Source organism: Vidua chalybeata, chromosome 21 (genome assembly GCF_026979565.1).
Source record: "Vidua chalybeata isolate OUT-0048 chromosome 21, bVidCha1 merged haplotype, whole genome shotgun sequence".
NCBI classification, from domain to species: domain Eukaryota; kingdom Metazoa; phylum Chordata; class Aves; order Passeriformes; family Viduidae; genus Vidua; species Vidua chalybeata.
Window position 1 is genome coordinate 6,390,964 of NC_071550.1, and position 27,278 is coordinate 6,418,241.

Below are 27,278 nucleotides of genomic sequence, written 5' to 3' on the forward strand. Positions count from 1 at the left end.
TTTGCTTAGAAAATATTTCTGTTCCAGCATGAAAACTTTATTGTGTCTTGCATTCTGTTCAAGTTCTGTCGTTTAGAAGAATTACTTAATGTTGTTAGATTCAAAAATCTCTCCTGAATTCTTGTTGTGTCAAGTCAGTCAGTATTTTGATACTTTAGGGAGTAGTTCAAAGGGCACAAGGCTATTACATATTTAATTGACACCTTCATAATTGGACATACATGTTTGTCACCCATATGTATGTATGAGTTTAACCATGTTGAGGAGGTGGAATTCTGGTCTTGCACTGGTGAAAGCAAAACTGTTAGAGGTTAGGATTTTTCCTTTTTTTCCCCTTTTTTCTCATTATCTTCCTTTTTTTCACAGCAAATCACAGATCTGAAAAAAGAAAACTTCAACCTGAAACTTCGTATTTATTTTCTGGAGGAGCGAATGCAGCAGAAGTTTGATGGTCCCACTGAAGAAATCTACAAAATCGTAGGCATTTAGAAACATTTCCTGGAACTGTCTCTTTTTGAAGAGTTTGTTTTGTTTTGTTTGTTTTTGCCTGTTTCACTTGACTTTTAAATATTTTTTTGTTATTGGAAATTTTGATGTGATTATTTTATTCTGACCTTATCCTTTTTAGTAATAGCCTAAATTAAAGTGACCTAAACAGGTGCTTTCCTCAGGTCTCTTTTCCATAATGGGATGGAAACTTGAGTCTCTCTTGATGCGTATTTCAGTAATTAAGAACATAAATTGATGTCTGGGTAGATCACAGTTGCAGCTGAATATTGCTGCCTGGTCTTCTTCACTGGTGATTTTTTTTGTAATTGCTGACGTGTTGAAATGGTGTTTGTCAGCTTCCTGGCCAAAGAGTTCTATGTACAATTACATCATAAGAGGTTTCCTCAGGCTATAACAAAATAATTCTAAAATTACTAAAAACCTCTGTAGTTGATAAAATCAGGTTTTGAAAAGAAAATAATGTATCTTGTAGCTTAAAGAAAAAATATGCTTGGAAACCCTAGAAATTCCCAACCTGAAGTGCAGTACTCCCTATTAGAGCAGTTAAATGTGTGTGCAGGGGATTTGTATTGCTTGAGTGCAATGGTCCTTAATGCTGTTGATATTTCTGTAAGGCTTGAACCTTGCAAAATATGTCTTTTAACAGCTAAATGTCTATTCTTATCCCAATGATACTTTATATTTGCTGGTCCAAGCAAAAAGTAATCTACACACTACCAATAACTTTTGGGATGGGTGATCTTCCAGTTCTTTCCAGACACTTTTATTCTTTTGTCACAGAACATTGAGCTGAGAGTTGAGATAGAAAGTCTGAAGCGTGAACTGCAGGAGAGGGAGAAGCTACTCATCAAGGCCTAGTAAGCACCAGTTTATTTCTTGATGTCCATTACTTAGGATTTGTTTCTATGTGTTTTTTCCTCATGCTTTAGGAGTTGGAGGATCTAAAGGGGCACTTATTTAGAAATGTCTGGTTCAGAGCTAATCCAGGCTGCAGCTGTTGATTGCCCCTCGGGCCTCAATTGCAATGGAATTTTCTTTGTTTTCCTGAGGAGCAGATGAATTTTGTTTGATCTCTCCAGGTTGCTCAGAGGGTGTTGCTGTGCTTTGAAGGGAGCCTTGCACAAGGTCATGCTAGAAAGCAAAATTCAGGTGGCAGTCATGAACAAGTGGTCATCTGGTGTTGAGCAAGGAGACACTACCTGTTCTTTTCTCACAAGGTGTTAACAAATACTGAAAAGGCAAATGGAGAGATCTCAGCAGCTCCAGGTCTTCAGTTTATTCCAGTACTGCTTCCTGTAGAAAACACAGCTCTGATAAAGGCTTTATAGTGTATTTGGAAGCTTTAGAAATATTTCATTTTCTCATCATACATCTAAAATGTTTCTTTATGCACTGTGCAAGGCTTTTATGTGGAACTCACAGACAGCACCCAAATTGCTGCATAGTCTGTAGATGTTTGTAGTGAACCTTAAAGTGATAAGCAGCTACACAGAAGGTGGAAGATGCTTGAGCATAATCCATCAGCCTGAAACTGGGACCTGAAATGTTTTCCACGTTGATATGCACTGGGATTTATGTCTGTGTTACTGTCTTGCAGTAAGGCACTTGAAAGCTTGGCCCAGGGTGGTGATGCTGAAGTGCAGCATGGGAAAGAGGCACAGAAGAAGATGCAGGAGATGGAGGAAATGCTGACTGGCAGAATAAACCTTCTGGAAGAGGTGAATGACCACAGCTGAAAGAATAATAAGGAATCACTGTTGTCTTTGACTGTTATCTGAGATTTGATACTGTGCTCAACCTATCTTTTCATAATGTCTTTTTTCATTCCTCACTGTCTGTGCTTGAGACAGTTTATTCCTGTATTTATTGTTGAGTTCTGGTTACTTTACAGGGGAATTGTAGTGTAAGGGGAAGGGACCCACAAGGATGATTGAAGTCCGTTTAAAGTGAGTTCCTTGAGGGAGGAGGAGTGGAGAATTTGCATGACCTCTTACTCATTTTAGTAGAACTTGGATTTCTGAAAGCATTCTCTGTGCTTTTGAATTGGTAGAGAAGTTTTCAAATTGCTTCCTCTGTCCCAAATCAGGCAGTCAGGCTGGTGTTTTCCAGATCTGATAGGCTGAAGAGCAGATTTTCTGGTCTCATGGAAATGGGGTATTTTCTGTAGCCCAAAGATAGTGGTGGCCTCTGACATGAATTTTTTTCTGCTTATGAATTTAAACACTGCAGTGTGGTTGTAGTCACAGATTTACAGAGCACCATGTAATTATATAGATCTAGGGAGTGCTAACAAAGATTCATTTCCTTCAGAGCTCTTGATTGACAGGTGAATGTTGGCTAAACAGCTTTTCAGGAGAGGGGTTGAGTGGAGAAGTTCAGTGGTGAAGGAGCTTTTCCTCTCCCTCCACCAAAGATATGCTTTTTAGTTTAGATGTGAAGGCAAGGGGGAAAATGGCTTGTTAGGCTACAAGGAGGCTTTTATTTCAAGGGAAACTAAATTGGGTGAGCACAGCAGGGAAGCTGGCAATGTAAAAATGAAGATCTGAATCAAGTTTGATACAGTATATGGCAAATTGTTTTGTGTGTCTTTTTTTTTTTTTTTTTTTTTGTGTTCTCCATCTCTGTGAGCTGGGTCACCCAGGGGAAGTTGACTGAAATCTCTGGCTGTTATCTCCATTTCTTTTGCTGTTCAAGAGAAAAATGTCTGGTTCATACTTTATCAATTCCTGCACAATATTATGAATGATGTTGGAGAGAGTTCCAATTAGCTATACAGTGAGCTTGGGGATATTAATTTTATTGAACAAAAAAGCCCTTCTTTAACCTCTTTCATTTAAGTGTAGCTATTTATTATGATAGTGGGAGGACAGTGGGACAAAACCATTTTATAATTGCTAAATCTAAAACCATAGCATAGGGGCACTTTTGTTTCCAGTTCTGCTATCAGTTAGGGTTTTTTTTTTCTTTGAGGCAGAATTCCCTTCATTCTGTACCACAGAAAGTGGATTAATCTTGAAAATACAGACACAGAGTTCAGAAACATTTACAAAGAACTTGAAATACTTGGTAAAAGTTCCTAAATTAAACATCCTGACATATGTTGGGTAAAAGAAACTTCAGTATGTGAAAAAATTCATGGGCATTTAGTTCTTAGAGGCATCAGGATTGTGTGTTTTAATTTCAGAATCTTAAAGCTGCCCAAGAAGAGGTGGAAAAAGCCCTTGCAATGACAGAGAAGGAGAAAGCTCTGAGAATTGCTGCTGAGCAGAAACTTGCTTCAATTATCAATGCCCCTGCCAAGGATGTGGACAAGGTTACAGAAGCTGAGAAAGACAGGTCAGAACTGTTGCCAGTAATGTTTCTAACTGCTGCAATTCTTTATTCTTAAAGTGTGAAGAGTCAGCACAGCTTTGGGTTTGATTAGTTTGGTCCTGCCCTTGGGTACAGGAGAGCTACTGGCCATCCATGGAGAGCATGGCAACACAGCAGCCAGTTTAGTGCTTTGTGGAGCAAAGTCATCTTTAAAAGTTCTCTGAAAGCCTCCAAGGGTCAGGATGTGTGAAACTTAAGCTCATAGGTCAGGCTGGTAAATTTAATGGGAAGAGAAACACTGTTAGAAATACAATCCAGGATACCAAACATGAGGAATGAGGGATGGCATCTTAAGCTGCAAAGTTTTCATGTATAACACTCAGGTCTGCCAGAAAACATCATTATTGTTCTTGGAGTACTGGGAGTGTGAAGAGGTGTATTGACAGAAGCCAACAGCACTGACCTTTTTTTTTTTGTTGTTGTTGTTTTGTTTTGTTTATGTGAAATGAGAACCACTTAGATACAAATTTAGATGAAACTGACTACTCGAGAGACACTTGCTGAAGGCACATATGGATGTGGTGTGTGGGTTGTGTGGGCTAAGAAAGGAAATAGATTAATAAGGTTTTTGTGTGTGCTGTAAAGGACAATGTAAGTAAAATATTGAAACTTAACTGTTGATATTTGAAGTGGTATTGGAGGAAAATAAGAATGAGCACTTTGCAGATAGCTCAGCCCTGTTTGCTTATGTTAGAGCCCTTTTTCAGGTTTTCCAGGGTTATGAAAGTCCTTCCTTAAGTTCTACAAGTACTGTCTTGAGTCTTCACTTAGAGTTGTCTGCAAGATACACTGCAATGACTGGAGAATTGGTGGTAGATGGTACAAGATTAATACTTAAAATCTTGTAATTTTAGACTTATAGAGCAACTGAATCTGTCACTGAAAAGTAAAGAAGCTATAATTCAACACCTTGAGAAGTCTCAGAGTGGATCTTCTAATGGGAACTTACCAGCAGAAAAAATCAGAGAACTTACAATTGCCTTGAGGCTTGAAAAGGATAGTGAGATAGAGGTGAGGAAACTGCCTGAATTATATGTTATAAAATCTCATGGGGGGGTAGGATTTTAAAGGTTTTATGCATGACAGTATATGTGTGACATCAGCCAGTTTTTTAAAATATTATTTCCTCCTCCATTTTCCTTACCATTCTTGGGTTATGCTGTGGCTTGGTGGGCAAAATGCATCCTTATTTATCCATTCCTTCAGTGGGAGGTTGTGTTTCACTGACTTGATGCCTGTGGAATAGATAGAGTGCAGTTGCTTTACAGAAGTATATATTAGAGAAATCCTAGATGTTAATAGATCCCTCACTGCATGACATAGCTGCTATAAAAGTTAAGAATGTGACTTGGGAAGTGTCTCTGCTGTTATGGGCTGAAATAAAAGCTGTGGTAAGGGAGGTAGGCATAAAAACAGCTCATGAAATAAAGTGCAAGTTTACCCTTTAGCTTACAAAAAGTGCAGGAATCAGTCTTCTGTTTCACTTGGCTCCTAAATAGGAAGATGGAGATCCTGAAAACTGGAATGTAGAAGCAGGTCCTGAGGCTTGTTGTCTTCTTTTTTTTTTTCCCTATTGGTTATTCAAAGACTAAATTAAAGCTGGCAGAACTAAGAAAGTTAATTATGGAGGCTGTCAGGCACCTGAGAATTTTTCTTCCCTTTTGTTTTGGAACTTAATATTGCTCAGCTCAGTACATACACACTTTTTTTCTGTGTCAAGAATTTTTTATGATTTGATTGATTAGAGGTAGTAAAAGTTTTCAGTTCTGGGTGGTCTTGCCATTAAATCAATCTGTGCTAGGAAACCCCTCCCTGGTTTCACAAGAGTATTTGTGTTTCAAGGTGAAAACAGCATCATCTTTAATAATTTCACAGGAGGTGGACAGGGTGCATATGATCATATGGGGGGCAGTATTGGAGAAAAAAATCTGATGAATACCTTTCCTCAACTCTGGTTTTATGTATGATTACTTTTTAAAAACAAATAATTCTGTAACCTCCCTGGGGAAAAGTGCTAATTAAAATCTCTTGATAAAAACATCTTGCTGACAAAGACAAATGTCACATAAAAATGCACCTCTATTAACTCAGCAAGTGCAGTTGTTCTGTCTTATGCATGGAAGAACACGTCTTCAGGGCTTTTGTTCTATTTTTTTTTTTTTTCTTAATTTGGACTGGTTTATTTTGTGCCCAAGGTTTTTAAGCTCATTTTGCTTTGCTTTAATGGTTAATGAGTGTATTTGTGTTGAGAATGAATAAAAGTGGCCATAACAACTGTTTTGTTCTTATAGTCTCTTAGAATGGAGCTTAAAAATGAGAGAAATTCCTTTGAAAAAAAAATTCAGGTAAGTTCCCAGTTTTGCTCCTGTTTCCTTGACCCCTTGCAGTGTGTGTTGGGCTCCCTGTGTTAACCTTTCATAGGTACAGGAGGCCTGGACACCAAGGGAAGCAGAGCAGGTCCACTGTTAAATTCTCTTTTGTATGGGATGGCAGGAGGACCCCTCCTGTTTTTTAAGCAATTTTCAGTAAAGCTGATAGTCACACTCATCAAACATTGAAGCTGTTGCTCGTGGCCTGTCCCCTTCTTATACAATATTCCAGGCACTTCTTTAAGATGCTGCCTCTCATTTTGGAGACTGTATTTTATGTTGGTAATCTGAGTAATAAGCTCCAAGAACTCTGAGGGAGTGTACTTATTAATGTGCAGTTACAGTATCTCTTAGTGGGAAGCTAATGCAACTTTCACATAATCTAATTTAGTCACTCCAAGAAGAGCTACAAGAGAGAGAAAATGAGCTTGCTGTTGAAAAGAAGAATGGTTTGAAAAGGGATAAAACTATCCAAGGACTAACTGTTGCTATAAAAGCAAAGGAAAAAGAGGTGAGGTGATCTTGCTGGTTTGTTGAAGTACCATGGAGGGGGTGCTGTGTGTGTGGCAGGGTCTGATCTCGCTGTAACCATGAGGAGGCCTCGAGTGGGTCCCTGTCACTGCTGTCACCGCTCTAAGCAGTTCTGCTTGTCTGCAGTTTGGCTCTTGGACTGAAGGAGAGAGGAGAAAGTATCAGCTAAGTATCTTCCTCCCTTAAGAGCTTGATAAAAAAATATTTTCAGTTGCATACTGATTTTTATCAGCTCTGAGCACCACTTAGAAGGTATGAGGGGTATTTCATGTTGTTGAGTAAGTGGAGCTGTCAAAGGCAGCTAAAATGAGAGAGGTCAACATCAGCTGAAATTCAGATTGTGTGGAAGAGTGGGAAATACTTCACTTGAGTGATAGGCAGTCTAGTGAGTGCATAACAGCAAGAATTTCTTCATAATATTTACTGTGATGCATTTGGTGTTCTTGAAAGTGTTTTGTGTAGTTGAATGAATGTTTAATGAGATGGGGTAGAAATTACTCCATTGCCATCACTTGGAAATAACTCTTCCTACATAGTATTCATTTCACTTTATTTAAAGAATGAGGAGCTGGCTTCTGAAATTGAAGAGTTAAATGCTTCGTTGGCTAAGGCAAGGGAGGCAACTCACAAGGCTCATGTCCAAAAATTCAAGGTAAGAACAAGCAATTTGTTGTGATTTCCCCCATTCCTGCTTCTCCCTTCTCTGAATTCCACACAGCAGGCAGTGCTTTCTATCTTTGAAAGCAGAGGAATGGAAATTAGTTTTAAAATGTTGTTTTAAAATTTTTAATGTTTATTACTTTGAAAAAAAATCCTAAATAAAATTATTTGAACAATAGAACGTTAAAATAACTTACCTTGTTTCTCCTTCTTTTTTTTTTTTTTTTTTTGAATCTAAACCAACTGAGAATTTTTAAGGGAGAAACATGTAATATCAGAATAAGTTAAAAATAAAGACACAAATATCTAGAGAGCTGAGGTTATCTTGAGGTTTTTTTTTTTCCCAAAAGTATGGTGCCAACACAGGCTTCCTATTAGCAGAGCTGAACTGGGTGCAAGACACCTGCTTGGATTTATTTATACAATAAATGTGAAACCACTATTTATAAAATATTGGAATGTTATTTGTGAAAATGTGATTTTTGTGTGTGTGTGAAGGAGAAAAGGCACTTCATAATTTCTGAGACTTTTAAAAAGTTCTGAGTTTGAAGTGTGTGATGGATCCCTGCTGTCCACAGAGCCCACGCTGCAGAGCGAGTCCTGCTCCTCAGCACTCTGCTCCTTAGCTCCAGCCCTGAGCTGAAGGCAGCTCTGTGTGAGTGCAGGTGCTGCAGAGCCCTCTGCTCCTGTCCCCTCTGCTCTGACTCCAGCTGGGTGTGGTGAGGACACAAAACAGGCCTGTGCCAAGGGGAAGGCTGGAGCCACCATCCCTGGAAGTGCACTTGAGGATGTGGGTTGGTGCTGGTGCTGGGTTGGCAGCTGGACTCCATCTTAAAGGCCTTTTCCAGCCTTCATTCTGTGATTCCATGAAAGACTCAGTAACTTCCTGCCCTAGTCCAGATTGAAATTGGACTTTACTCCAAAAATAGTTTGATGCAATTAAAGCTCTGTGAATCAATAATACTGCCATGACCTTGTTTGCACTGTGGACTCCTTTGCATGTCAACCTTTGTCTCATTCTTTGTCACCTCAGACTTCCTCAGCCTGCCCTGGGTGTCATGGAAAGTTTTGTCACATCAGTAGAGGAAGTTTTTAGTGTTACACTTCCCTTGTTTTGTCATTTCACTGTTTCTTTGCACCCCAATTCTGAAACCCTGGGAAGAGGGGCAGGGTTGTGGGATGCAGTGGGAATAAAGACTCGCAGGCTCCACAAAACTCCCTTCTGGAGCCTGAATGCTGTTTGGTGTTTCAGGGTGCTGCAGATTATCAGGCTCTGCTGATGGAGAAGGAGACCCTGCTGGCAGAGCTGCGCTCAGAGAACCTCACAAAGGACGCTGAGAATCGCAGGCTGCAGAGGATAATTAAAGTCACTGGTCAAGAGCTGAGTGATCTGAATTTGGAAAGAGAGAAAATGGAGAAGGAGCTGGATGAAGCACAGCTGCAGAAGAGCAGAAGTGACAAAACCATTAATGTTATTATCATGTTTTTCCTTTCTTTCCTAAAGTCTAGAAATCATTCAGTGCTTTAGCAGGTCCTTTTCTAACAAAATTAGGTTTTTAATTTAAGTAACTTTTGGGAAGGAAAAACACTTCTTGCTGTGTGTGAAGATTGAGGAAAATTCTGGCACATAATTTGCACAGAATAATATTTTAAATATAATTTTGATAATTAGATCCTGGGGAAAAAAAACATTAACCTTTAAAAGTGATAAATGGTTACTGTTGATTCCAGTTTTTCTGATGGAAGAATTCTGATGATGTATATTTAGATTTCTGCCATATTTTTCTTGTTGCATGTCTATAGATTATCTTAAATTTCACTACTTAAGCTTTCTTCTAATTGTGACCTGGAGCCAAACCTCAGCCTGCTCTCCTAGCAGGGTCGCTGTAAAGGCTGTATATTAAATAACTTCTGCTTGTAAAAAACCCAAAGCACAGGATTAATTGATCACAGTTTAACATAAAAATGAGGTGCTGTTCATTAATTCTGCTGCTTCATATTCTCTTGAGGGTTTTTACCTTGCTGTGGGCATTCAGATAAGCTCTCCTGCTCCCAGCACTCACAGCTGATGCAACAAAGTGAATGAGCAATTTGAAGTTTCTCCTTTTCTTCATTTGGAAAAAGGATGCACCTTCTGCTGAGGCTTTGACACAAATCTCTTCTCACCTGAATGCTTTGTCATGTGGATTTTGCTAAAGTCTTCTCACCATTGCTTCCACGAGGGCAGCATTTGCATAATGAGCAGAGTCCTGCTTGCATCCAGAGTCTGATCCTCCTCAGTTAGGGATTAGTCTCCTGCTATATTAAATTACATAAAAGATTTAATGAGCCTGTCTTTATTCACTAGATGTTTTGGTTCCATTATTAAATAAGGACCTTAATAAAGCAGGGAGACGTGGAAATTGCTGCTCCTGCACTATTCCTTAAAACCAGCAGAGGGGTCTCTTTACCTACAAATAAATTAAGTTTCTCTCCCCCTCCTACTCCCAATTTAATGCATTTTTGTTTGATTGTCAACTGTGGTTTGGCTGCCATCACAAAATCTCTATCTTTGGTGTGCTTTGAGATTTCTTCGAGGCTTTGAGGTTAAGGAGAGCGAGAACAGATCGCTGCTGTCAGTAAAACAGCCCCAGAGAACATTTATTGATTTGAAGTATTTTATATTTAACTGTCTTCTCTATTCAGAATTTTTTTAATCTTTCAGGGCAGCTAGAATATAACTGTACAGGAAAGACAGGAAAAATAGGACTGAGGAGGGAGTTGCCAGGGGATTTAAAGTTAGCTGGATTACAGAAGCTCTATTTGACTCCATTATGTCCAAGTTTTTCATGTAAATTATGAGCTCCTTGGGGAGAAGCATTCCTGCCAAAAGATGAGCAGTCTTATAAAAATTATATCCCTAACCTATTTCCTACTCCTTGCAGAACAGCTGCTTCAATTTCAGAGCTGCAAGTACATTGGATAGAACCACATTGCCTGTGAAGTGTTGCCCATTAAGTAGTAGATATGTGGGAGTTAAACAATATGCTGTGAGAGTTTGCTCTTTGACAAATAGGAGACTACTTCGGTGATCTGCTGCAAACTTTTTATGAGACAGCCTTAAAAACTCAGTTCTCTTTATGCTCCAAGATGCCTATTCATCAGCATTTCTATTCTGTTGGAATGAAGTTAGCAAAAAAGTGTATAAACTATAGAAAATGCCCTCAACATCTGTAATGAACTGCTGCCCTAGCTCTTCACTGATTCACAGGGAAATTTGCATGTACTGTAACTGGGGTGATGCTAATTTTTGCATCTATTCATTAAAAAAAACCCCAAACACCCCAACAAACAACCTCCCTAAATGTATTTCTCAGGCTGCTGTAAACCCAGTTTGTCTGGACCTGAATTAGGCATTACACTCCTGGAAGGGAAGAAGGTGAAACTTAATCAAATACGACTGTTACACGTGAGCTGATCATCCAGATCACAGGCTTAGTCCAATATTAGGAGTTTCCTGGATCAATGGGTTTAGGTGTTCTTGAACCATGTTCCTGCCTTAGGGTGGGCACTTTAAAAGGTACCTGAAAGAGCTTTTAAAAGCTCTTTCAGTTCTGTACTTTCCAAAAGCTGTTGTTAAGCATCACTATCAAGATGCTGTTAAACATCATTTAAAGCTCTTTGGAGCAAGAAACTTTTGACTTTTATTTTTACACACTGTTGGTGAGGAACAAACATCTCATCCTTGATGTTCATGGCTATCATGGTACTGTGCCTGTAACAGGGATGGAGTGCTTCTTCCTTGAGAAGTTTGTTCAAATTTACATGACTAAACACTTCACATATCCATTCTCTCTCCCGGCCTAAATGTAGACAGTTAAAGTGTATTTACTAGATATTCATATTTGATCAGTTGGTTGGGGAAATGCATAATAACTCATTAGGCAGAATTTATTATTTAGTCTTCCTAGCTGTAGTTTAGCCTGAGAGGAAGGTTTTGGAGCTTCACAACTTAATTATTCACCAAACTGGTTTTCATCTGACAAGGAGGGGGAGGCATCTGCTCCAGTCTTCTATATTAGAGTGTTTCACATTCATTTTTCTTAGTTCGGCTATCATTAATCATAGGAAAGTCTCTTGGGGAAGAGGTTGGCAGAGAGAATTGCAAAGTTTATGCTCTGAGAGCTGTAGGTACTATATTACCCTTGCAAGTCAATGTATAGAAACCAATAGATTTTCTCCCAGACAATTTGAGTGGTCAATGAGTTCAAGCAACCTGCTACAATGATGGATAGTTTGGTGTGTTACAGAATTCCAGCTCATGCAAAGAAGGTAATTTTCAGTCTCACCTTTAGCTTGCCTTGGGAAGGATTTAGGGAGTTCTGGGGGCAGAAATAGTAGAGGCAAAGTTATGTGCAAATTGCAAATCTCACACAGGCTGTTCTACTTTTTCCACAATTACATTTCTTGTCAGTCCAGCTCTTCCCATAAACCTGGCCATTACAGAGTTGTGCTGTTTTAAGGCAGAAATGTGGTTTCTGCACGTGACAGGTGCTGTGCACCAGGAGGACTGAGATAAGATTACAGGTGGAGTACAGTTGTTGCAGGAGCATCTTTCTAACTCTGCATGTCTGTCATCTTCAACCTTATGGTTTTCATTAAGAGTCACAATGTTGGTCACTTGAAGTTGCAGGCCAGATGAAAAGTCCCCTGAAGTTTAGTTACAGGTAATGTGTCAGTTAAAGCTGCTCAGTAACGTGATAGTATAAAAATAACATTTAAAAAAGCCAAGGAGTGACCTTTGCAGCACAGGGAATGTGATAACACCGCTGTTGATCCTTTCCTTCCAATTCCAGTGCTGTGTGGGAATAGGCTTAACGTGACCCACTTGAAGAGCTCCACAACTTGGAGCCAAAAGCCTTTGCAATGATCAGAGCTTGCACTACTTCCCACTGCAGTTTGTATTTATAGGCAGCAGTTAGGGAAAAACAGGAACATATTGGAGGGTTTGGGTATCTAGACAAAACTTGGACCTGATTCTGCTGTTCTTCAGTTTTCTTAGTCAAGCATCACTATCAAGATGGTTCTTTTGCTCCTGAAAAAGCAAGTGGTTCTTTTGCTCCTGAAAAACATGAGTTTGTAGAATTAGAGTCGGAGTGTAATCATTCTTTGAGTAACATTTGAGAGGGTTTTGGGAGCTGTTAGGTGTTTCTTAGCTGAATCCTGGAGCTGAAGCTAAAATGAAGAAAGTAAACCAAAAGGCTTTGTAAATGACATTTTGCATTTAATGTGCAAAATAAACAAATAAAACACTGAAGTAATAAAGTGATGTTAAGGATTTGATGTAAACCTGCATGAAGCAAGGTAATTAAGTCAAGGAAAGGACATAAAACAGTTTATAAAGAGACTACAATTAAAATGTCACTATTGCTATTTCTTTGGACTTAGAATAAGAAACAACTATTAAATTTTAAATCCCAGTGGAGGTAAAAATAAACTTTATAAGTGACTACCATATGTGCAAACTATTTAAAGGGCTCATGTTACTTCACAAATGGGCCCTCTTGGGGAATAAATAGCAAACATTTATTTGAAGATGTAGGCTGTGTTACCTGGTTCTTTGGGTCTGAACAGAAGTTTAGATACAAAGTCTCCTGGAAGTTTTAATTGTTTAATTTTAGGCAACAGCTCCTGTGTTACAAGTTTCTAGCTCTCTGTCTTCCACACAACCTGTGCAGTAGAGGCAGAGGAGAAGTTTATAAAATGAGGCTGGTGTCTCTGCAAGCTTTACTTCCTTCAACTGACAGTGTTGGAACTCCCTAGTCAACCAGCAAAAATGTTGGAAGTGACCTGGAACAGTGGTGGTGGGAGAGAATGTGGAAGGACAGAGAAGCCACGTTGGAAATTTTCCTACTGCCCTGTGCTCTTAAGTATCTTCCCCTCTATCTGGGAGCTGACTATAAATTCCATGCTAATAATCTCATATATTCACATAGATGTAGTGATTGTCGTGGTACCTAGCAGAATTTAAGGAATAGGAATTGTTTGATGGTACTTCTTGGGACCCAAGGCTTTGTCAGGTGGCCAGACTTTGAAACCCCATAGAGAGCTGTGTTTTCAGGGGGGATTTTCAGCTGGAGTGGGACAGATCTGTAGGGTTGCAGAGGAGGGCTGTGATTGTGGTTGGAAGAGCTGCTGCTCTTCCATTGCAGCATTTCATGTTGGTCCTAACAGATCTTGGAGTCCTTGGGACTTGCTGCTGTGTAGAAGCTGTTGAAAGAGGTTGTTGCTATGCTTTAGGAGAAGAATATCCACATTTCTCTAATGGGAAGCTAAGATGTGAAGGTAATGCAGCTAATCTTGGAGCTGCAGGAAGTAATTAACAGAGCCAGAGTCAAGATCAAGTTCTGTTCATCCTTCTGATCACGAGGCTGACCTGGTTGATCATTTGTAGTTTGTGTTCTTGTCAAAAGAAAAAAGTTTTAACGTTTCTGACCTTTTGTTTGATGCCAAAGTAACCAGTGTGCAACAATTTTCATGGTGTGATGAGAAAAAAGGCAAATGACAAATTGAATCACCTGTAAGCAGATTTCTCCTATTTCTAGCCAAGGAGTAAATTGACTCAGAAGTGAATGTTCATTCTGACATCTACGTGCATAATATTCCCAACAGCCTTGGAGACCAGCCATTCTGTATGAAAAGCATGTAAACAACAACCTAGATTTATGGAAGAAAATGCATCTTATCTGAAAGTTGTTCTTTCTTTAATTGTATTCATTGATGCCAAGAGAAACTGGCTTCAGTACATTCTTGAGTGATAGTGTGGGTTGTTAGTCTTAAACTTTCTTTAAAGTTGATTTGCTGCATATTCAGTTTCATTTTTTTGTAGGACCTTAGAAATCAACTAGAGAAATTACATGGTGAAATGACTGAGAAAGAAAAAGCAGTTGAACACCATTACAATATTCTTTTGAGTGAAAGCAATCAGAAGCTGCAGAGCCAAGAACTTGTTATAAGGCAGCTGACAGACAGTGTCAATCACAAGGATCTGCTGCTTGAGGTAGGTAGACTTACTCTGAAATGAAAAATGGAAAGTTATCATTTGATTTTGTATGGGGAATTATTACAAAATCACGTTTGTAGTTGGAGTTATTGTTGATTTTGATGATAATCTTTCACTTCTCATAATACTGTATTTGCAGAACAGACCTATAATTACAGAGTGTGTGGCATTCACCAGGATTTCTTATTAGGGTTTTGTGAAGCATGTGGACAGAGGGGGAAGAAAGCTTTACTAATACTTAAGTAGGATTGTCACTGTTGTAAAAGCTCTGAAGTGCTCATGATTTTCAGTTTCTTGTGCACAAAGTGGAAATCGAGGAATAGGTATAGACACTGAAATATTTTATCTTCATGACCTGTGTGAGAAGCTTCCTGCCTGACTGGTAACAGGCCCCTGCTGAGTTTTCACAGAGTAAAAAAGTAGTGATGGTATTCAGCCAGCAATGCAGAGAGTAGGAATTGAGGTTGCTCTGTACCTGGAGGCAAAGGTGCATGCCTTGACTTCATTTTCAATACTGAGAAGGTTGCAGTTAGAAGAGCTGTCTAACTTTTGGTTTTGCTTCTGGTGTCTTACATTGAGCTCTTTTTGCAAGGCACGTAGATTACATGTTCCAGGTCATCCTTGGATATTCTCCTGAATTTTGTTGGGTTTTGTATTTTGCAGTTTAAAATTAGAGTAAATAACATAAAACTGCCTGTTCTATTTTGTTAGAGACTCGATGCAGCAGTTAAAGAAAAGGATGCAGAGCTGCAGGAGCTCCAGAATAAGTGCAAGAACCTTCTAAGAGCTAATGAAGAACTTGAACTGAAAAATGAGGGCTTAGTAGAGGAGAAATGTGCTGCACAGACTCAACAGTCAATTATCAAGATAGTCAGAGAGCTGGAGGTGAGTTTTGCATAACTGATCATTTGCAGGTAAGTACCTTAACTTCAAATGGAAGAGAATTTTGACTTTGGCTTCATAGCTGTGGACTGATATATGTTGTAATTCACCGTGTCTTGTGCTTTGATGAATTTATATGGCATCACTAAATTCTCTACTTTCAGATGTTTTGCCTGCCATAAAGAGATAGGGTTTTTTTTGGTGGTTAGGGCAGACATAATTCACTGAGTGGGAAGATATCTGAATTTCTGGAGAGAAGTGCAGAGAAGAGTTTGTGTACTTTGGATAGATAAGGGGAAAGATTGCACAGAGCTGGTGACCACAGGAGATACATGGAATGTGAGGCTAAATACAGGTAGGAGTGAAAATATGTCCAGGGCAAGAAGAAAACTGCTTTAAAGCAAAGAGGAACTTGTACAAAAATATGTATATTAAAAAAGGATGAGCAATATATGCCCATTACTTTATTTGATGCCATGAATTGAAAAGACTTGTACTTGAAGTGAGAGGTCAAAATTCTAGTTATAGAAGTACTTCCTTCTCTCTTTACCCTCCATTCTGTTCTAGCAAAAAGAAGTCAGGTACTGTTAAATGTTTGAATCACTCCCTGACTCCATCAGTGCATCATTGAACAAATGAGCTGCTTTTGAAGGTACATTTCTTGTCTCTTTTGTGTTGTTTGCAGCCTGGTGTGTCAAGGTTTCTAAAAGCATCAGGCAAAGTTAAAATAATTAGTCTGGTACCCAGTAATGGTGGAGAAAGCTTCTTCATTTCTTTAATAATATGTCAGTCATTAACGAGACTTTCTCAAAGAAGTTCAAAATAAAGGGAGCCAATGGCAAAGGAAGCATAAATGCAGTGTTTTGGGTCACATCTGAACAGTCTGGTGGTGAGATGATGAATGTGATGGGCACTATAATTAACCATGGGAGAGACAAGAACGTGTGGAGTCCTGGTTATGTGAGCAGCTCAGAGAAAAGGAGCTGCAGCCCTGTTTGCCTGGGCAGCAGTGAGGATTTATCCCAGTTTATGGGAATGTGCAGACACAGAAAATGGTCTGGGAAAGGCTGGGGGGAAATTCCACTTCTGCACAACAAACTGCAGTGCAAGCACCTAAGTTCTGTCACAAAGGGACCTAGGATGGAAAATCACAGGGAATGAATGGAAATCAAACAGTGACTTGCCTGTGTAGCCCTCACTCGTTCAGGTGGATAAGCAGGGCAGGAGCAGTGGCAGGCAGTGCAGGTAATCACCAGACCCACCTTCTCATCACAGCCCATTCTCTGCTGCTGTGCACTCAGTGACTGAACAATAGCTAATCACTCCCATTGTCCTCTCAGCTCACCCTCTGTGTCACCTATCTCCTGTAAGGACCCACTTGGGCATATTAATCACCAGTTTTTGGACACAGATTAGCCAGAGCTCTGCTCTCATTGGCTGCCTGGCACTCTTGGATGGCTTTGCTGTGCTGCACTGACTCTCAACAAACCCATAGCTGCATCCTCCCCACCAGAGGGGACAGAAATCAGGCTCTTCAGCCTCACTGATCTTTTAAAGTTGAAGAAATTGATTGGAGAGAATACGGAACTTTTCTCTCTTTCAGCATATCTTTGTGCTTTATTTTAATGTAACGATAAATTTTAAAGCAACCAACACCCAATGCTCTGCTGGGTGCCTTGGCCAGGCCAGGAAAGATAAATTACAGGTTCTAATTTTGGAGTTTGGATTTTTGATACACTGTCATGATCTAGAGAGAGTGAGTGAGGCCTTGATAATTAGGGAAGTGTGGCAACTTGTGACTCGAGGATCTCTGAAGTCTGAGTTAAATGTGTTTTACAGACAAGGAATTTAGAAGTTTGAAGAAATGACCAAATTCTAGTGATGGATGAATGGATGGATCAGTGAGGAGGTATAGATAATATCCTTCTCTCAGTCATTTATCCTTTAACCTTCAGAGATTTTGAAATGATCCTGAGGGTTGTTGGAAGCACAAGAACATTCAGTGAGGCAACCAGATATTCTTGTGATGTTGCCAATAAGTTATTTATTGTGGGGGTATAAACCTTTTACTTTCATTGCTTACAATCTAAGGAGCCTTTAATGAAAATAAGTTATGTTTTTCACCACTGCTGCTTCAGAATAGTATTTCAGACTTAAATATAGACTTTAACGTATTAGATTGCCTCCTTTCACGGGAATATAAATCCTTCACTGCAATATGGTCCTGGATGTCTTGCAGCTATCTCCTCTAACACATTTTCCCTCACACCATGTGTCAAGAGGTTTAATGTTTCATTAACTCCCACAGCATTGCAGTCTATTTAAGTTACAGAGCTGCCTTATGTTTTGTGTACCGTCGGGGAGTTGATTGAAATAATTCACTCCTACGCGTTATTTAGAAATGACAGTAATAAAGTACAAAAAAAAGGGATGTTCATGCTGCATCTTCTTATCCTTATTATCCATGAAAGATTCTGAAAAAATCAGGAACACTTCCTTGTGATTTTGCTATCCTTTACCTAGGTAGCTGAATTTGGAATTTAATATATGTGTATAGCCTGTGACATTTGGAATTAAGGAACAGCTCATGTCTCCCATTATGCAGAAAGAGTTGGGAGGATTTCATGAGGTTACTGAGATTTTGGTACAAATGGAGAACTCAACATGTGAATCCTAAAAGGAACAGGGAAGTGGAACAGGGTTTGTGTGTGGCACTGCTTTGTTCATGCAGCAGCCATTCCTTCCCTCATTTGTGCTCCCTAACTCTGCACAATGACATTGCTCTGCCAGGGCTTCAGAAAGAGCTTTAATTAGGATAGAGTTCTGTAGTGTCTTCAGTAATAATTGCAAGGTTTGGATCAGACATATGTAAGAGTTCACTAGAACTTTTAGCAGACTGTGAAATAACTAAAATTAAGTGAAAATATTATTTTTTTTCCTATTGCTTTCTACGTCATTGGTCAGTATTTGTGATCAAACTTTGCCAACTTAAATCACAACCCATGTATTTCTTGCTTAATGTCTGTTCTTGAAAGGCTGAGATCCCAGCACATTGGTAAGATTCCTTAATTTAGGCTGCAAGATGTACTTTTAAACATTTTTTTCATGAGATTATTACTGGCCTCTGGATCACCCACCTCCATCTGTTTTTGTGTTTCTCCATGCTCAGTCAGCAGCTTTGCTGGGAGCTCTTCCTCTGTTCATCTAGATAATAAATTCAATGTGAAGCTCAGGAGTTTGCACTTTGATACAGAATAGTATTTAATGTCTAAATTGCCTGGAATGTCTAAAGAACCTGGAAATGCCTCTTAGATGCAGCCTTTAGGTACTGTTAAATTTTTGAATCACTCCCTGACTCCATCAGTGCATCATTGAACAAATGAGCTGCTCTTGAAGGTACATTTCTTGTCTCTTTTTGTGTTGTTTGCAGCCTGGTGTGTCAAGGTTTCTAAAAGCATCAGGCAAAGCTAAAATAATTAGACTGGTACACAGTAATGGTGGAGAAAGCTTTTTCATTTCTTTAATAATATGTCAGTCACTAACAAGAGTTACTTGAGGAGGATGATGGCAGCTGAACATGGAGCACTGTCCAAAGGCAAGGTCACTATTTCAAAGACTGGAGCATCAGTGGTAGAAGCTGCAGCAGGACCTGCCAGGCAGGTTACCTTAACTGGAGTCACCTGATCACAGCTTGATTACACTTGCAAAATATTATTTAACATATTTGCTGGCATATTGTGAAGTAAGAGTGTAAATAATTAAAAGTAAACACCGTTTGTCCTTGCTTTTGTGCTGTTTACTTTGCAGAACACTGAATTGTTCAAATTAGCAGTCTTTGCATCTTTAGTGTGAATTAACGAGATTCTGTTGTAGCTGAATTTTTTTTTGGTTGCAATTTCCTCCTTAGGAATTGCAGTTGGAATAATAACAGCTGCTTAAAACTCCTGGGTGTAGGTTTCTTCCTTGTTAATGATCTGTTCACTAATGATTTAGTATCTCTTAAGAGTTCCCTTAGCTGAAATTCCCCCTCAGCTGTGGCACCTTTTTTGTTCCTTCTTTCAGTTTTCCGTCAAAACAGAAAATGGAGAGAACCAAAAATTCTTTAACAGAGGCAGAATTTGTGCCTGGTATTAATACATCTAAATTTGCTATAATATCCCAGTTATTTTCTCTTTGGAAATGACTGATATCTCTTAGATACTATTACAAAATACTCCATTAAATAGCTGCATTTTTTACTTCCTGCTGAAAAAGTGACTGGTTGTTTTGGAGTGAAAAAAGTCTGGGGAAATTAGTGGATCCTTACTGAGAATGTACCATAAGAGTTTATGTTTATTCTTATAATAATAATATCATCCTTTCTGTGAGCAAGACTGCAGATAAGCCATTTTCTTCACATGAGTGAAGCAGCAGCTTGTAGTGTGCAGAAAACTGACTTATGGAGTGTCTGATATGTTCATCCTTTATTTGGGGCTCAATATAATCCTTCTTGTTCAGAGCTGGAACAGAATTTGCTGGATCTCCTCACCCCAAAAAAGCCAATTTTATCCAGAACACAAAGAGACTTGTTCTAAAATGTGTGCTTGGAGCTTTGGCTTGTTTTCTCTCCTTCCCCTCCTCTGGGATAGCTGCCTGCCAGGTTGTTCCTGGATTTTGGAACTTTGGGAGTGAGGATGCTTTCATTGGGGATGGGGGAAACTCCTGAGGCTGTGAGAAAAATGCTGGAGCACTGTCAAGGTGTGGGATTCACTCATGGTAGGAACACAGTGGAACAGTCTTTGCCTCCTTCAGTAACAGCTGGATTTAAGGACAGTGAATAGTTCTCAGATCCATGCTGGGCACTGGTGATCCTGTTCAGAAAACTGGGATTTCAGCTTCTTTCACAAGTGCTTCAGGACACAAGCACACACGTGGCCATAGACATGAAAATCACGTTGTAAGCACAGTATGTTCTTCTTTTCATTTAGGAAAATAAAGAAGCTGAATATGAGAAGCTGATCCTTGCTTTAAGGAAAGAACAGAATATTTATTCTACTCTAGTGAAGACCTTCAAGGAGTCAGATAGGTAAGTGCTTCTCTTTTGGGGGATAGTCTGAATTCAAAGGGCAAAAGTCAGAAGAAAAAAAAGTGAAAAAAATGTGCAGTTTTACTAGAGATTAGTTTGTTCTGGCCAGTTGTTTATAAGCTCTCTGAAGTAGTCTCTAAAGAGAAATATTTATGTAAGTGAGTTTTTATTATCTAAATTACTTAAATGTTTCTGAAAATGTTTCTTTTCAGATTGGAATCTCAAATGAGCCCTGTTTCCTGTTTTTAGGTACCAAAGTAAGCAGCTGGATTTTCCATACTTAGGTCTTTTGTTTTGGCATCTGTTGTAAAACCAAATTGCAGTGAACTTTTGGGCACTGGACAATTTGCCATTTTTTACTCCTAATATACAGATAATGCTTATCTTAAAAGTGGCACTGTGAGAATTTTGATGAGAATATAAATATGCAAAATTTGGGAGAAGGTTAAACAAAACAGAGTAATTGAAGTTTGCATAGTACTCTTTCAGTGTAAAGCATTGGAAAGAGTGGCAGGAGCAAGTTGTTTTTAACCTTTTAAAATCAAAGAACCCAACAATTTAGAAAGAAATCTGCAGCCTACTCTGTATCCTGTTATTGTTTAGCAGTTGAGGAGATGTTATGATAAAGAAAATTCTTAGTCTGTAGACAAATTAAATTTATATGTTTTATATAAAATTTACTGTTGTAATTGCAAATTTCTTAATGAAGTGTTTAAAACATTTGAGAGCTAGCTTCTGAAAGCAATGGCTTATACCTGCCAGCTTTGGGGGAATGTTTATTTATATTTTGCAGTTGTTTTATAGACCACTGTAGTTTGGAAACCATGAAGAGAAGTAGCACTAGACTAGATGAGATTTGTGTGTGAGTTAAGCACTTGGCAGCAATGCCAGCTTGTGCTTGGCCACAGCTCAGGACCTGCTTTAGACAGTAGAAAAAAAACTAATGAAAAATAATGCTAGCAGTCAGCTTCTGGAGATTATTTCTGGTTTCACATGAAGAGTGGGACCTGGCAGTGACTCCTGCTCTGTGGGCAAGGAGGGGCTCCACATCCTGTGCAGCAGTGACAGCAAAGCAGAGTGGCTCTGAAACTGCCTGTTCCTAGAATGCCTTTCAAACAAGGAAACCCAGAACTGCAGGTGAAATCACTGGGCTTTTACAACCAACTTCTGCAGGATCAGGATCATTAGTCCTGATCCCTGAGGTGGGATTGTGGAATGCATGGAGCAGCCAGTGCCTGTTGTGCCACAACAGCAGAGGAGCACAATGAGCTAGGGCTTGGAGCTGCTCTTATTCCTCCATCTCCCAGTTTTGAGGGCTGGAAACTTCATCAAGACTTAATCCTAAACTTCTGGGGAATGGATAAACAAGCCCTGCAGATACACAGATGAGGAGGCTGGGTTTAATTGCCATCAGCAGTGACATGGATTTTGGGCAAACATCTGTTTTCTTGCTGACATCTTTTAGGCATTATTTATTTTAAGCAACCTGGGTGGTTATTTCTCAAAATGAGCTACTGGATGTCAGGACCAAAACATTCCTTCTCTCTCCAGGAGGGGAATCAGTACTTGTTCTTATAAAAAACCTTTAACTCATGAAAAGGAGAAAATGTGCTTACCTGGCTTCTAGTCATGTGTTGGTTTGGTTTTATTCTTAATCTTTTTTTTTTTTTTGCTGAGCATTTAAGAGAGCTCTCACTTCAAAGAAGCTCTTGTATGAGGAAGAATTGGTTAAAGCAGTAGATCCTTGTGCAGGAAGGAACAAAACAGCACACTTGTCAGGAGACAGACTGAAGGCTTTTCATACATGTAGCCTTTTAATTAATGTGCATCTGCAATACTCTGTTATTCTCATGCAAGTATGATGTGCTCTGTGTTCCTGCACAGTCTCCCATCAGATGGACTGAAATTTTTTTAAAGATCCCTGAATTCTCTGTCATTTAGTGCAATGACTTGAAAATTCTGCTGCAGCTTAATTTATCTTAAAACGCTAAGTGAAATAAATGCAAAAACAAATAATACAAAGAGTTCAGTAACACCCTCTTATTTATTTTTTATTAAGTCAAATTTATTTCATTTTATTGCAATTTCAGGTTGGTTTATTTTCAGCACTGAAATCTTTGTACAGATTGATCAGAACTGCCTTGTTGGTGTAGTTGAAGGGTGTGGGAAGATGTAGCAGGGGGCAGCTGACTCTGGGGCCTGAGGGGCAGCTGATGCTGAAGAGCTTCAGTAGCAAAGTTGCTAAAAATTAATTCACCTCGACAAATTATAAATTCTAAGTTTGGACATTTATTCCCCATTGTGGTAACTGAGACAATTGAGACAATTTAGAATTCAAGGAGTCTTTTTATAGACTGTGGATAAATGAAGAAATAAAACAGTTAGTTGTGTCTGGGTCCTATTTTCAATGAACAGGATCTTTTGATATTTTTCCTAAGTGCAGGATTAGATTATCTGGTGCAGCTCTGTGGCAAGGGAACAAAGTTTCCATGGTCACCACATAATGGAATACACAAAGCCATCAGCATTATGTGATAATGATATTTTTCTGGCATAGTTTTTAGAAGATAGTAATTTAGATTTTCCTTAAAAAGAACTGCTCAGAAAGAGGCTGGTAGAAGAGCTCTGTCATGGGGAAGCTGATTTAGGCAGCAGAGCCCAAAAGAGCAGGAAAATGCTATGTATATAAACATTTAATCTCCTCTTTCTGTTTAGGGATTTTTTTGTGCTTAGGCATCAGAATGATGGAAGTGTGGGATGAAACCCAGCCATGGGGAATGGGAAATGGGTGCAAGCCTGCGTGGAGAAAAAAACAGTGCACACCAAAATGTTTTGAGTTGAATCTCAGAGATTTATTTATCCTTTTTTTTTCCAGTATAAATAGCTTGCAAGTGGAACTGAACAACATTTTCATGTTGAGAAAACAACTGGAAGAAGATGTTTTAGGTAACAGGAATCTCCAGAAGATCTTACAAGATCAGATTAAGGACATGAAAAATCACAAAGGTTTGTATCCATGCCCAGCCCAACCCTTCTCTTGCACAAAAGAAAATTGATTCTATTACAGTCAGTTTGCTGGCACGGGGAAAAAAATATTTGAGAATTAAAAAGGTGTGAAAATATTTCTTTTTGAAAGTTGTGCAAAGATTTCTTTTTGACTTTTTATACTGCTGATGATTTGGTGGATTTGTAACAGAATGTCTTGAAGCAATCAGGGCACATACAGAGGGACAGTTTCTCTCTTTCCATGCAGCAAATGTTAGAAATTCCATGGCAATTCTACTGCAGGGATCATTTCATGCTGCCTGCAGCTTTGTACTCACAGAATTTACTCTTCCACAAAAGTCAGAGATTCCTGACTTGGAATCCCTCGGTGGCCATGGGATCACTTTCTGACCATGGGGTGTAATTACTTCCCAAAGAGTTTGTGGCTCAGGCACTGCTAACCTCCTCCTAACAGAAGTATTTCCAGAGAAAGAAAAAAATACCCAGAAGTTTTGTTACTTAGTAATTCAGAAAAAGTAGAGCTTTTAAATATAGCTTAGCTTCTGGCTTTTTTGCTGTATGTCTTGGGAGGTGTTTTTAGTATATTCTTAGATATAGAAAAGAAGAATATAAGTGGGTATCATTAAATAGTTTACTGCATATGTACAAGATGTTTCTGTTTTATCCCATAGGGGATATATAAATAACAGTAAAGCCTGTTCACTTCCCCTTTCAACTTAGATTTTCAATTTTAGCATCACTTGACAGCTCTGATAAGTGACAAAAGGTAAACTTCAGCTGTTTCAGAGTTTCCAACCTCAAAAGCCCAGAGATAATCAACAACCAGGGTGGGCCAAAGGGTCTTGTGGATACTCCAGAGTTCTCAGGAGCTGTTGTGCTGAGGGTGAGGCTGCTGGGAATAAAGGCTGAAAAATTAGTAATGATTTGTGACTTCTGGGTCGTTGTAGCAGGCACAGGATCAGTGTCAGAACTGGGAGCAGGATTTGCATGTCTCTGTCCTAATTTAGTTATGCTTTCTCCCTATCTAATGAGATTTATTTATAGAATTGACTGTCATTTATATTGTAAAGAAACAGGTGTTTATTGAAACATAAATAATTCCTGCAGTTATAGAGGCAGTGAATAAGTAACTATTTTCCAATATTTATATCCAATCCAATTACTGCATTCTTTTGACCCAAAAGCAAAATAAGTTCATTTACTTTGTCTAACCTGGCGTTTTTCCTTGAGACCTTGAGTTCATGCTCATAAAACTATAGTTAAAATAGAATAACTATTCCTGCCTGACTTATCCTTCCTAAAAGTTCTTCCTAATTGTAATGCTAAATATGTAAATTATAATTCAGAATTACATTCACAACTCATGCTGATAACCACAGAAAATACCGCCACAGAAAATGCAGCAAGTCTTTGCTGTGACAGAAGCACAAAGAAATATGAGGACAAATTTTTTTCAATTAAACAGAAAGCTTATTTTGGGAATGAAACATTCTAACTGGCCTCCCACAGACTTACTGGAAGGTTCTTATTGGAAATGTCCTGTGCATTCTGTGCTGTGTTTTCCTGCAAATGGACTTTCTGAAATAACCTCTGTCCTTGACTATTTTGGCAGATGAAACTCTATCTTTCTGTGGAGATCAAACATCTTATATGAGTATCTGTTTAGGAGAACAAGACCATTTAAGCCTTCAGATAGACCATCTGTCTCTGGAAGAACTTAAAAAAAAGGTATTGATCTTTTTTATTATTTACTGTTCCTAATGGCTTAATTCTGCTTTGTTTCTAGTTTCTGTATCTCTCACAGAAGCATTTATTTAGGTACAGTTGGGTAGTTCTGAAAGGATTTGAAGCTCCCATCTCTATGGTTTGTGACCCACCTTTTATGAACTATTTAGGCTTTGTTACACCCTTGGGCTTCAGAATCAGCTGAAAGCTGAGGGATTTGCAGCCAGGGTTTTGTGGTCTTGGACCCCTGCACTCAAGGTTTTGACTCAGTACAAGTTTCAGACTTCATCTACATCAACGCCAAAGAAAGGTTTTGCCCTGAGCATCCCACAATGTGAATTTCATGCACCTTCATTAATCATGGAGGTGGTGGTGTCTATACTCTATATTCTGTACAGCACACTCCATCCCAGGATTTGCAAATCTTTTGTTAAATAGGGCATGTTTTAAAATAACCCTGAGGTGACTTCTCTGTTGTGTGTAAGGAGAACTAAAATTCACAGAGATGAAATGTGCAGACCAAACAATAAATCAGTATTGGAGTTCAGAAACTTCTCTTTCTCCTGGTCCTGTGCAGTGACATCTGATCCATGCACCAGTTCATGACAAGGAATAATTTTGAATAAGGTTGGTTGGGAGTGAGCATAAGTGAAGTTTTTCTGTTTCTCAGGGACAGCTGAATTGTAGGCAGGTGCTCATGCTCTGGAGGTGGGTAGTCTGAAGGAAGGAAGTTTGTCTTACTCGGAACAGGTGTCCCTAAAAAGACCCCAGATTGTGTCCCAGTGCCCTTCTGGGGTTTCACCACTTTTATCTCTGAGCATGTTTCCTTCAGAAGGCTCAGGGACACTCATTAGCAAAAGAAATTTAAAAGCAATTTCTTACTGGAAAAAGGGTGTGACTGAAAGCTGACCTGGTTTTCCAAGTATATTAATTGGTCTGATCAAAAGATTTCACTTTTTTCTCCACACATTGCCTTCTTGATACACTTCATGGCTTTGTGGCCATGAGAGTTTTGAACCCAACTGCCCAATCAGATTCTGTGTCTGTGAAACTGCTCAGAATGAGAGTGGCTTTCAAAGGGGGTTGGAGAGAGAAGAACAGCTTGTTCCTGAATGCTGCTTCTTTCCAGTAGTGCTGTTTTTTCTTTCATTAAATGTTTCTTCTCAAATCAGCTGTTTGTGTGAGTGCCCTCAGGTTTGTTCTTGCTACTGAGTTGAAAACTTGTTACCTATACTTAATAACTGACTGTGAACTCCAGTATTCCAAATGAAGGTGCCTTGAACACTAATTCACAAATAGAGAAGCATGTTTCCATACCTAGGGAGATTAACACGGGGCAGATACACAAACCCAGGCTTCCAACTGTGCAGTTTGCATTTAGCTGGAGATCTATCTGCCATCATTTGTTTTCATACTAGTTTGGATGTTACCAGTTCTGCTTGTTCTTCCTTTGGTTATTTAGGTTACTGACCTGCTCCTGATGGTCAAAGAGCTGCAGTCAATTAATCAAGAACTTAAGGCAAGACAGTCTGGGTGTTGTACAAAGGATTCTCAAGGGAAGGAAGCACTGGAAATGCTAAACCACAGAGAGGTAGGTTTTCTGTTTTAAAGCAGTGAGTCTGACTCTCACATCTAATCTGCCTCGTGGAGTCGTTTACATCAGTGCAGGAGTGTAATGCCCTTGGGGCTGAGGTTGCTAATTCCTTATAATAACTTTTTAAATTAATGATGTAAACAACTTTAACATGTTAGCACGACAGAGAAGCTGCTCAGTGCAAGTGTTCAGTGATGTGTCAAGTTGATTTTAGAGAAGCAACATACTCATTTAAATATTAATTGGGTCTGTGATCTATTTGTTCTGTCGATTGAAAGGGAGGGAAATAGTTAATTTTACAACGAAAGCAATATCTTAAAAAACATTTTACTTATTCCTGAAAGTCTGTTTGCTATTGCATAGTCATTCCCAGGCTATGTCTAATTATTTAAGAGTTTCCTTCAGATCTCTGATGCATCTTCAAAATGCAAGGGTTAGGTTTAGCCAAAACCCAAGGAAACAGAACTTCAGCTCACCTAAACACGTGGCTATTTCTTCATACAGAATAAAGAAGTACTTGAA

General features: G+C 39.0%; 1 protein-coding gene across 2 annotated transcripts in view; it reads left to right on the forward strand.

Moving 5' to 3' along the window:
- The window catches only part of CDK5RAP2 (CDK5 regulatory subunit associated protein 2), a 69,498-nt gene that overhangs the window by 4,356 nt on the left and 37,864 nt on the right, over positions 1-27,278 (forward strand). Inside the window, exons 4-18 of one of the 2 annotated variants that reach the window (XM_053962098.1) lie at positions 367-477; positions 1,291-1,367; positions 2,108-2,228; positions 3,695-3,846; positions 4,737-4,893; positions 6,174-6,227; positions 6,643-6,762; positions 7,342-7,434; positions 8,695-8,913; positions 14,311-14,481; positions 15,196-15,369; positions 20,334-20,431; positions 23,307-23,437; positions 25,050-25,165; positions 26,625-26,753. In XM_053962098.1, the coding sequence (XP_053818073.1) occupies positions 367-477; positions 1,291-1,367; positions 2,108-2,228; positions 3,695-3,846; positions 4,737-4,893; positions 6,174-6,227; positions 6,643-6,762; positions 7,342-7,434; positions 8,695-8,913; positions 14,311-14,481; positions 15,196-15,369; positions 20,334-20,431; positions 23,307-23,437; positions 25,050-25,165; positions 26,625-26,753 (1,923 nt within the window). Of the gene's footprint in view, positions 1-366; positions 478-1,290; positions 1,368-2,107; positions 2,229-3,694; positions 3,847-4,736; positions 4,894-6,173; positions 6,228-6,642; positions 6,763-7,341; positions 7,435-8,694; positions 8,914-14,310; positions 14,482-15,195; positions 15,370-20,333; positions 20,432-23,306; positions 23,438-25,049; positions 25,166-26,624; positions 26,754-27,278 lie in introns of those variants that run through there. The other variant, XM_053962099.1, reaches the window with a different exon arrangement.